We start from the raw sequence: 11,277 nt of genomic DNA on the forward strand, positions 1-11,277 counted from the left end.
GGCCACTCCTTACTCTGACTTCTTCTACTCTGTTTCTTCATATATATTGTACTATGGATTGTTTTATGATATTACAGGGAAGGATCTATCGATCTTAAGGCCTCGGCCTGATCAAATCCCCATGGAAGCCCCTTGTTCTTGTGTGGGCTGATCATGGCCGAGATCACTATGATCTGAGCCGGTTCTTTTGAATCTGATTATGGGAATATTTTTATTCTGAATTGTCATGTTTTATCATGAATTTTATTTGGTATTTGGATCTCTTTTTAAAGGGGTCAGATTTGAAATTTTTGATGATTGTTCTTGACTAGATTGGATCCGACCATGCAATGTGAACTGATTCTTGTTTTGTAATCTAACCTTGTGATTGTGTGTTTGTCTGTGTTGGATCCAGGACCAGAAATGGACCGTGGTAAGGGAAAAGCACCATGAGGACCGCGGTCACGGGAAGATGTGTGGTGATTGGGTTGATTCGGAAAATTGTGTAATTATTGTAGCCTATTGTGCAACTTGTGAACTTATGCGATTCTAGTGTGTGATCTATTTATTAGGATGATGAATGATGTATGAACCTAGGTTATTATCTATGAAATATCTATTTGCCCTAGTCGATGTTGGATGGTTTGAGTGTGAATGTTGGAACCTCAAAACTCTGAAAAAGACTTAGAATTGTTTAACACTTGAACTTGAATATGTAAATGAAACTGGTTGCATTGTTTGGTGAGGCTGCGGTCTGGTTGGATTGGGGAATCCAGGATCGGGTCTTACATTACAAGTTTCGCCACTGAAAATTAAACTAATATTTTCATTAATGGTATAATTTTCATTAATGGAATACCCCTCTTACTACACCTATTATATTTTTATAACCAATATTCACTTGTCTCTATAATATTATTTGAGAAGTCAGTTTCCTATGTGTCACACGCATATTAGTTTTTACGATGATTGATTACATAGGTACCCTTAATGAATTATAATTTACATTTATTAAAACAAATTATTTTTTATTTAGTATTTTCTGTTAATTAGATTTTACTTTAGTTCCTTTTTATATTTTTTTAAATAACATATATAATAAAAATGAAATCTTATTATTTTTTTCCTTTATATTCAGGAGTATCTATTAATTATATTTTAATTTTTTAAATTTTTCCAAACTAAATTTATAACTTATAATAATAATAATGAAAAATTTATAAAGTTTTAAACGATTTTTTAAAAAAAAATATATATGTATAATATAATTTATATGAAGAAAAGTTCACAAATAATATTCTTATTTAAAAATATTATTAAAATATACGTATACATCTAAGATGAAAAACCGGACTTGTACAATATTGCATAATTAGGTATATACACATTTAGAGTTTTCTTTGTTTTTGACGAAATTTTTATGACCGTTATACCCCTATTACATACATCTCGATGTTATACTACAGTTCGCTTGTAGCCCAAATCTTCGTTTTATATTTTATTTCTGATAATCCAAGTTTACATAAAATTTCTTATGTCAGACAAATTGAATTTTTTTAAAAAAAATATTTCCTCAAATCCAAAATTCATCGATTCTCGAAAAGTCGTTCCAAGTCCTCTTTTATATTCAATTGTCTATCTGTTCGTTGATTTCATTCATAATAACCAGAGTGAATTACTTACTCCATTCTTTCCAAACCATCCAATAGCGCTAAGATTTTAATGTCTCCCAGCGGTGGTGTAGCCCCTCGTCCTCCCTTTCCCTTTAGGATGTTCGCTATAGGCAGTGGCGTACCCATGAATTTTTTTAACATGTGTCGGTATATAAGTAAAAAAAAATATTCAAAAAGATAAAACAAATACTTTATAAAAGCACTATGCGATCTTTCATATCCTGAAATCTTTTCATCACAGTCACATTCATAATTTTCTCAAATACATCTTTCTCGATAAAACAAATTAAGCAATCATTCAGAAACTGATCTCCAATTCGATTTCGTCGATCTGTCTTCACGATCTTCATGGCTGAAAAACTTCTCTCAACAGTTGCAGTGGCGACCGGCAAAATCAACTTCAAAAGCCTATAAACCAAAGGAAATGACAAATGTTTTTGTGTTTCCACCAAAGTACGAGCAATTTCTCCAAGATCTTCTAAATGAGTAAACCTTTCATCATTTCGAATGTTATCAATATAGACATCTAACTGTTGGTCAAGAGATATGCACTCTCCCTGACTAAAGTCAGATGGGTAGAAAGTCGATAATCTCATCAGTTTTGAATGGTCAAACTGAGAGAACAAATCAATGGGAGATAATGAAGCAGCACAAATAAATAGTTCAGTGTTCATCTCATTAAAGCGGTCATTGAACTCTTGAAGCTGCAAATCCAAAATTGCATATAAGAAATTAACCTTATAGTGATGGTCATTTGTCACTCCTGTTTTTTTTCCTTCGCCTCCTTGTGTCAAGGAAATCTTCCTTCATATCAAGCTCTTCAATACCATGTTTCTTAGAGAAAGAAGAAACTTTAAGCATAAGAGCATTCCATCCATCATCTCTAAACTTCTGCAACTGTCTTTTCGTTGATGCTACTAAGGACATTGCATTCAAAATATATTGATCTCTGTTTTGAAGGGCCAATGACAAACTATTTGTGACTCCTAAAAGGTGAACCATCACTTGCAAATAGAACACAAAATCAAAGCTATCCACATAACTGAGGAGACCATATGCTTGACGTCTTTTTGAGTCATCTGTGCCATCCTCTCAACACATTCAAGCACTTTAACGATAGAAGAAAAACACTCAACCACACGCAGCAAAGTTCTATAGTGAGAGCCCCAACGAGTCATCCCTGGTCTTTGAACAGAAACATCTTGATTTAACTCTTTTCCAGTTTTGTGTTCTCCATCATTAACTTCTTTCTCAATCGTTTTTTTGTGACTCTCTCTGAGCGCATCTTTCCTTTTGGCAACTGCCACAACGACTAACTGAAGCTGATGAGCAAAGCAATGAACATAATATGCTGATGTGCTTTCCTTTGAGATTAATGACCTTAGCCCATTGAACTCACCCTTCATGTTACTTGCACCATCATAACCTTGCCCTCTCACCTTTGTAATGCATAATCCATACTTAGTAAACAAAGAATCAATTGCAGATTTCAAAGATGATGAAGATGTATCACTTACATGAGTAAGACTTATGAATCTCTCTTTGACTATCCCACTCTTTTCCACATACCGAAACACAACTGCCATTTTTTCTTTATAAGAAACATCAGTAGACTCATCCACCAACAATCCAAATACATCATGATCAATTTCATCAATAATGCTTTTGATTAGCTCTTCTGCAAAACAATGGACAATATCTTTCTGAATCTTTGGAGAAGTCATCTGATTGTTTCCAGGAGCATTTCTTAAAACAACCTTACTCATATCTTCATTTTGCTCGGCAGTGTATTTCAAGAGTTCAACAAAGTTACCATTATTATCAGTTTCTTCTTTCTCTTCATGCCCACGAAAAGGTAACCCTTGGCGCAACAAGAATCTTGAAGCATCAATAGAAGCATTTAATCGAATGCGATACTCATTTTTCGCGATATCATCTTGTTTATGCAAAGCATGTTTGATAGACTGGCCTTGATTCATCACGTTTTCACACTTCATTGCTGCATTGTTGTGAAAACTGTTAACAGCTCCTACATGCTCTGAAATATTTTTAGCTTTATTCCAGCTAGAAAAACCGTCAATGGTCCATGCATCATTTCTTCCACCTTTACCAGCATTGTCTCTGAACAAGTAACAATATAGACAAAAAGCTGCATCTTTCTTCACATTGTATTCTAACCAATTTGGAAACTGATCAAACCAAGCAGGATTAAAGCGTCTTAGCACGCCTCCTTTCATTGATTGTTTGAAAATATGACCACGAGGTTGACAAGGACCTCTCATCAAAGATATTATGATTACCTCATTCTTTTGATTCGCATTATATTCTGATATTCTTTTCCGATCAGCAGGATTGTGGGAACCAAAATTCACACTGTCGATTTCCGTTTAAATTTGGAAAGTTAGGAAAACCCTAATTTCCCAGAGGTCCCGGATATCTGCTAAACCACGCGCCAAGCAACTAGAACACGAAATAAAGACAAGAAAAATAAGAAATCGTAAAAAGAGAGCAAAAAGAAGTCTTATTCCGAATTTGCCTATGAGCGTTTACAACAAGGTAGGAGCCTCGGCTACGAGAGCTGTCGGCGAGTTCCCTAGTTCTAATAACCTAAGACTGCATAACCTAGTTGAGTCGCAGCTCGGAATAACAAAAACAGAAAGTTGCCTAATTTCTCTAAGTGCTAAGTTTGCTCTGAAAAAGTTCTCCTCTTGTGCCTCTCGCCTAGGACTCCTTATATACTCCCTCCAATGTCGGTTTGAGCTTCACTCTTCTACCTTTAAGCCGTCATAACTTGGAAATGGAGATATTCCATTTTTCTCGATATTCATGATTATCCGCGGAAACTTAACATTTATCTGCAGAAATTTGACATTTATCTTTTCTTGCAGACTAAGCATAAACCGCCATAGTATCTATGGGCTTTTCCTTTAAAAAATCATAAGTGGGTTTCTAATCACGTTTTAGACCATTTGGGCCGTCTTTCGACTCGAAACGTTTATTACGATGTTTATCGATAAAACTAAACTTTCCACGATTTTTATCATAAAGTTTAATTGATAACTCCAATAGATGAGAGTGAGAAACGATATGGCTGCGGTACATAGAAGCTAGCATCAAGGAACAGACGAGAATGCACGGATTTGGGTCGTACTGTTGATCGACGTTTGAGACAGTTCGGTTGCTACGTAGCGACCGAACGAATGGCTTGGTCGGTCGCGGGTCGGTCGCTACGTAGCAACAGACCGAGGGGCTTCGTCGGTCGCTACGTAGCGACCGACCGAGTAGCTTGGTCGGTCGCCACGTAGCGACTGGCTCGTTTTGGACCGGTCGTTACGTGGCGACCTTGTTTGGATGATTTTCCAATGTTTTATGAATGTGTTCTTGGACTATGGGAGTTTAGTTTCAATGGATCAACTGAGATTAGTGCAAGGTTTCTCCTCAAAGTTCCTTGTAAATATTTCTTTACGAAGAATACTTTTCGTAAAGACGTTCATGCTGACTTTTACTGATATTGGGATGTTAACTTCGTCGTGTTCGTTTTTGACCCCAACAGATAGCCCCCAGCCCGTTAGAATCGTGGATTGCGATGATATTCTAGCGCGTGGTTTGGCGATTTAGGCAAGATAGGCGTATTTGGACGAAGTTTATATCCAAGAATCTGTAGACAAATAGTAACTTTTAATGCCTATAAGAAGGGAGGTAATTTTCCTCATAATTTTCACTCACTTATTTTCATAAGAAGTTTATTGAGAAAAGAATTTATTTCCCTCTCTTTCTCTTTTTTCTTTAAGTTTAAAAGATGTTTAGCAGAAAATAGACTTTGAAAAGAGGTACCTCCCGTGGTTCATCATCCGAGGGTGTTCACGATGACGATATTCTTGTCCCAAAGGCCGAGTCCTTGCCTCACTCGATAGATCCTGCCGATGGTGAGGCGTACTGGATAGCGAGATATGGTTCGATTACTCTCCCCAGCGAGAAGTCATTTCCTGTCATGAGCCAGCGTTTGGTCGAAAAAGGCGCGCCGAGCAGAAGCACTGGCGAATTCCTTAAGGCCGTTTGGGCGTTCTGCCGGATTTCAGACGCAGTAGAGTTTTAGATTCCTTGTCGAGGGGAAAGTGCTGATAATCCCCCGGAGGGTTATTTTACCTGCTACGAGTCATTCTTGGTGCGCTGTCGTCTGTGGTTTCCGATCCCTGAAATCATAGTCCGTGTGTTGGACCGTTTTGAGGTATCGATTAGCCAGCTGAATCCCACCAGTTTTCAGCATCTCATTGGCGTCGTGATCCTAAGCTATGAGCATGGTCTCTCCCTTACCACTGATCACTTTGAAGCGATTTTTAGGCTGCACCTTGTTTCGAAACCGCACCTCTACCGGTTGGTCCCTCGGAAATATATGAAGGTGATTAAGGGGCTTATTTCCAACTCTAACTCGTGGACAAAGTTCTTCTTCTTTTTCCGTATAAACGCTGCATCCGTCGAAGAGAATTGCATCCCATTGTTTCGGAGCAAGCCGAATGACAGTCCCTTCATCAACCCGCTTTTCCCATTCCCCGAAGACGTGATCGAAATGAGAGATCTCCTTAGGAATGGTCCGTTTTTCTGGACCTTATTAACGCCGAGGAGAGTCCGCAAGGCATTGAGACTTGTGCATCCCGATCTTGGAATGGGTGTAGAAGCGATAGTGATTCTGAGTCCAATGATCATGCTTCTCGCGACGTTCCCGCGGAGGAGACGAACGTGAGGTCCTCCAAGGGTAAAGGCATTGATCTCGGTGATATAGATTTTTCCGTAGATGACTCTATTCTTCCAGGATGGGATCCAGACCTTGCTTATGGTGACAGTAGTGGTTCGAGCGAGGTACCTATTCCGGATTTTGACGAGTTCTTTGCCGGCTTACCCTTGAGTTTCGATCCTCCTTCGTCCAAGGAAAAATTGGGAAGGTCCAAGGTAGTCGCGGAAGGATCACGCATAATCAACGGGGTTAGTCTCTTTCTTTTTTAGGAACTTTTCGGATAGAATCATGCGCTTATCTTTTTCTTTACGTTTGTCATTTTTGCAGGGCCTGAACATGCTTGGCTCAGCCCTTGAAACGAGCCACAGGGAGGCCATGGTTTACCGCTTCAAGGCAGAGAAAGCGGAAAAGGACCTTGCGCGTATGCAAAACGAAATTTTAGAGCGAGATTTGAAGCTTGCCAAGGATCATGACAAGGCCGGCCGTCGAGCGGAAAGGAGTGGTAGGAGAGAGGTTGTCGAGGTGATGAGAAACCGTGCTTCTCAGTTCAAGACCGAGTATGGAAACCCTAAGGAGGCTTATTCCTTGGTGGGCGATTTTCGCGAGTGTCGTGGTTCGGTTGGTACCCTCTGGAAGACGCAGGCGGACGACTTTGTTTTCAAGGATGAGATGGAACTCATGAAAGGTGGCATGACTGATCATGCCCATGCTGAGGCGCTTATTTCCCCGATCGATGGGAGGATTCTGGGATTCTGGGATCCAATTCCGGATTCTCTCGATACAGAGGAGGTCGCGACCGAGGGTGCTGGTTATGATGAGGAAGTGGATTGTCCCGCGGATGCATTCGGAGCTTCCATGTCCGGGGGTTTTAACTTTGATCTGTGAGAATCGAAGTTAGCATTTGACGGGAAGAGGTTTCCCCCTATCTTGTGTTTATGGCCGAGTGTGGCTTTTATTATCTATATCTGTCCGAGTGTGGCCTTTATGTTGAGACTTTGTGTGGGCCTGTTTGGCCGCTTTGTTATTATCGGGACTGGCCGTTGGTGGCTTCGAATCCCTGCCGCTTTGCGGTTTTATATATGATGAATATTTATCGAACTACTTTGTTCTGAATATGTCTGAAATAAATATGAGTTGTCGTCTCATATTTAGTTCTAGTGAGACGTTCAATCTGTTGGTTTGCTCGAGATGTGAATTTTCGTAAAATTTATTTATTTATTTTTACGAAGTTTCATGAACGTTAAGATATGGACGCAGAGACATTTTTTAAGATCTCGTATCATTTTTTAGATATCATGTCTTGAGATGTTAGAGACCAGTGTGCTGGGTTTAGGACAAGACCTAGGTTTACTTTCGGTTTTAAGGTTTATGCGGTGACTAGCCGGCTATCAATTTTCCTGTTGCGATTTCAACCTGATTCATACCGATTTAAAGTCCGTGATAGGTTCTCGGCTTATACGACTTGTATGGTGTGAATCGAGCATCTCTCCAGAGACAATTTTTAAGCCAATTTGAAGTGCTTGACCAAAATTTCGGATTTTTTATATAGCGCGCTTTTATCCTTGTGTCTGATGTTTGAGGATCAGAATGATCAGGGTGCGTTTCTTTAAGACGGCTGATGTGTTCGTAGGGGCCAATCGACGAGCATGATGTAAATATTTGTTGAAATTTTATTGTCGCGTTTGGACAGTTGTTCGTATAGTTCTGATTCTAACTTTGGCGACGTCTCGTTTTTATTTCGAAGACTATACATTCGTTTTAAGTTCTGAAAGTTTTGCGAATGTTTTGCGATTTGGACCAGATACGGCCGTTGTAAATAATTTAATGTTTGTAGAGATTTTTGCGTAGCCGAAGCGTAAGAGTTCATAAAATGCGTATTGTAGTAAAAGTTTTAAAAAGCTCGAGTACAATAATGCATGTTTTAAAACGTGGGAGTATACGTGTATACGTACCCACCCCCACCCCCACCCCCCTTTTTAGAGAGGGAGATAGCTGAACTCGTCTTTCGACGAGCTGCCTACGTACACCTTTTCGAGGATCAAGCCATCTCGTAGTTCTATATTGTGCCAGGAGTGTTTCTACTCGGTGGTTGGTGCTGTGTTGACCGCCTTAATCGTGGTGACTGTGGCAGGTCCGGGTTTTTCTTTTCCGGTTGAGTGACAGCGTTGACTTCGGAATCATGCTGAGTTCCGATATCTGAGGCGTTTGCTCCAGCAAGCGATGTCGAGTCGTCTTTCTTTGAAGTGTTTTCGGCTGAGGGCTGAGTTAACTTCATGCGTTTATGACTTACCATCGCGGTGGTTGTGATTTGTCTTAACTTATGCTCTCCGAGAAAACAAAGTCGCGACTGTTTCTGACAACCCTAGATGGCAGCAACCCCGCTCTGGGTCGGGAATTTGATGCCCAGGTTATATGTAGATGGAACGGCTTTCATGGCGTTCAGCCATGGGGTTCCCATGAACATATTATAGATGGCAGGATGATCGACCACCGTGAAGTCGATGATCTTGGTGACTTCCTTGGCCATGACTGGTAGCCGGATTGATCCGAGAGTCATTGACGTTTCGCCTGAAAAACCCGTCAATGATTTTGGTATCGGGGCAATTTCCCCGAGTTCGATGTTCATCCTCTTGAGAGTGTCACGGAAGACAACATTAACCGTGCTCCCTGTGTCAATGAGGACTCTTGCGACTTCCAGATCTCGTCATGATGAGTGGATCACAGTGAGGCTGATCGATTCCGCCGGCTTCCTCTTCCGTGAAAGTTATCGAGTTGCTTTGACCATCTCGGGGAGGAGACCATGTAGGCCAATTTGCACTTGACTCGGCCTTCCCCTGGTAGGCCTTGATGGTCGAGACCGTGTCGTTGCAGTACTGTGATCCTCCGATGATCATGTTCACTCTGCGACGATTGTTATCGTTTCCTTTGTCGTCCGATCTCCTTCCCTGTTTATCTCCTGCTTGATTTCTCCGAGGAGAATTTTCTGCGGGTGGACTTTTGTCGGTTTTTGGAGGATGGTCGGTCTCAAGGATGAGATCTTTAACGCTGGTTACTTCGGAGAGCTTTCCAACTAGTAGCTTTGTGGCCAGTCTCGCTCCTAAGACTTTGCAGTTAAACGTCGAGTTTCCTCGAGTCTGGTGGAACTCGCAGAAGGTGTTTTCGTCGTATCCTGGATTACGAGTCCATGTATTGCCCAAGGTTCTGTCTTGTTCCGAACTGACTGCGTAGTTATGTGCCCCTTGGAGTTCTTCCCCCTCGTGATGGACGTACTTGTCGTTACGAGAGTTTTTCTTTTTAGTCTTTTGGTCTGCATCTTTCGAGGACGTCTTTGTCGGCTTATGTTTTTGCGACAAAACTTTGGTTTCTTCCTCGATTATGATGTAGTCTGTTGCCTTGTGAAGGGAGTCTTGGATCGTTCGTGGTTTGTCGAGGGTTATCCATTTTCTGAATTTCGAATTGTACCAAAGCATTTTTCTAAGTGCGTCTATGGCCACCTTGTCGCTTACCGCTAACCCTTGACATAACCAGCTTGAATCAACTTATAAATTCGCGGAGAGGTTTGTCCTCTCTCTGGGATAGACTCAAGAGATCGACATCGGATGTTTCTCTATCTATGAACATAGAGTACTGTTTGAGAAATTCCGATGCGAGCTGGCGGAAACTTCCGATGGAGTTTCGCTTAAGGAGTGCGAACCATTCGAGCGCCGCTCCTTCCAGATTTTTGACGAACAGACGGCAGTAACCGGCATCTTTTTCGCTCTCCTTCAGTGTGGCCCTTCCCATCGTGATGTGGAAGGCTTGAAGATGCGCTTTAGGGTCAGTCGTACCATTGTATATTGGTACTTTGATTTTTCCTGGGTCAGATACCTTGGTATCAGAGATGCGAGCAGTTAAAGGTGTTTTTCGAGCTCCCTCAAGTAATCTGTCGATCTCTGGGGCAGCGCTGGTAGCATGATGGATCTGGGATTTCACGGCCCTTACTTCTGCTGCGGTTTTCGTTATGTAATCGCGAAGGTCGCGTATGTCCGATTTTTCGCCAGCAGCTTTCCGAGCCTGCCGGCGTTTGCTGCGAGTAATCTTGGTTTGTTTTTCGGCTAACTCCTCCTATTCGACCCAGTATAGGTTTTCCTCTTCTTACGTCATAGGTTTATCGAATGGAGAGTCTTCCCGAGCCAAACGGCTTCTGGTTCTTCTTGGATGTATGTCAGGGTCCTCTTCCGTATCGTCGAAAACGTCGCGGGGATCCAAGTTGACAGGCTCGACTTCATCGACCTTTGTGTCCCTTGTGGGAGGTAGAGGGTTTTTCAGAGTTCCTTTTCTCAGCAGGGGATGTTTCGCTGGGGTTTTGACCCGAAGGACGTTCCCGCGACGTTCCAGGCCTGTCGAGTGGAGTTGTGATGTCGAGTCTTTTCCCGCGAATCTTTGTGGTTCCGCGGGGATGGATTGCTCGAGTCCTTGTTGTCAAGGTTTCGACCTGTTTAGTCAAGGTGTTCACGAGTCAATCATGTTCTTCCGACCTTTTTTCATAGGTTGTGAACATCTTTTTAAACTCCTCGAGCGTTTTGGCGTTGGCTGGTGCGTTGGCCGCGGAGACATCTGCCGCTGGAGTGTTGAGATTGGTGTTGCTTCCTCCATTGAGAGGAGTCTACAGGTTATTCGTGTCATCAGTTGTCATGTCTGGTTGAGCGTCTTGTGGCTGAGAGTTAGATTGATCCGTACCCCCCCTCCTTCTAGCGCCAAACTGTGGGAACCGAAAATCGCACTGTCGATTTCCGTTTAAATTAGGAAAGTTAGGAAAACCCTAATTTCCCAGAGGTCCTGGATATCTACTAAACCACGCGCCAAGCAATCAGAACACGAAATAAAGACAAGAAAAATAAGAAATCGTAAAAA

The 11,277-nt window shown here is 41.6% G+C and overlaps 1 protein-coding gene across 1 annotated transcript; it reads right to left on the bottom strand.

Moving 5' to 3' along the window:
• Positions 1–1,843: 1,843 nt before the first annotated feature.
• LOC106308682 lies at positions 1,844–3,889 on the bottom strand. Its single transcript, XM_013745818.1, has 5 exons — positions 3,622–3,889; positions 3,410–3,513; positions 3,064–3,091; positions 2,768–2,964; positions 1,844–2,356 (listed from the first exon to the last, which is right to left on the bottom strand). The coding sequence occupies exons 1-5, from the start codon at positions 3,887–3,889 to the stop codon at positions 1,844–1,846; spliced, it is 1,110 nt and encodes a 369-aa protein (XP_013601272.1).
• Positions 3,890–11,277: the final 7,388 nt, after the last annotated feature.

This window comes from Brassica oleracea, chromosome C8, assembly GCF_000695525.1.
Source record: "Brassica oleracea var. oleracea cultivar TO1000 chromosome C8, BOL, whole genome shotgun sequence".
NCBI lineage: Eukaryota > Viridiplantae > Streptophyta > Magnoliopsida > Brassicales > Brassicaceae > Brassica > Brassica oleracea.

Coding starts and splice junctions, on each gene's coding strand:
- LOC106308682 (XM_013745818.1), bottom strand. CDS start 3,889: ATGAAAGGAGGCGTGCTAAGACGCTTTAATCCTGCTTGGTTTGATCAG. Junction 2,965..3,063: donor GCAAGGTTATGATGGTGCAA/GTAACATGAAGG, acceptor AGCTTCAGTTAG/TCGTTGTGGCAGTTGCCAAA. Junction 2,357..2,767: donor TTGAGTGTTTTTCTTCTATC/GTTAAAGTGCTT, acceptor TTGGATTTGCAG/CTTCAAGAGTTCAATGACCG.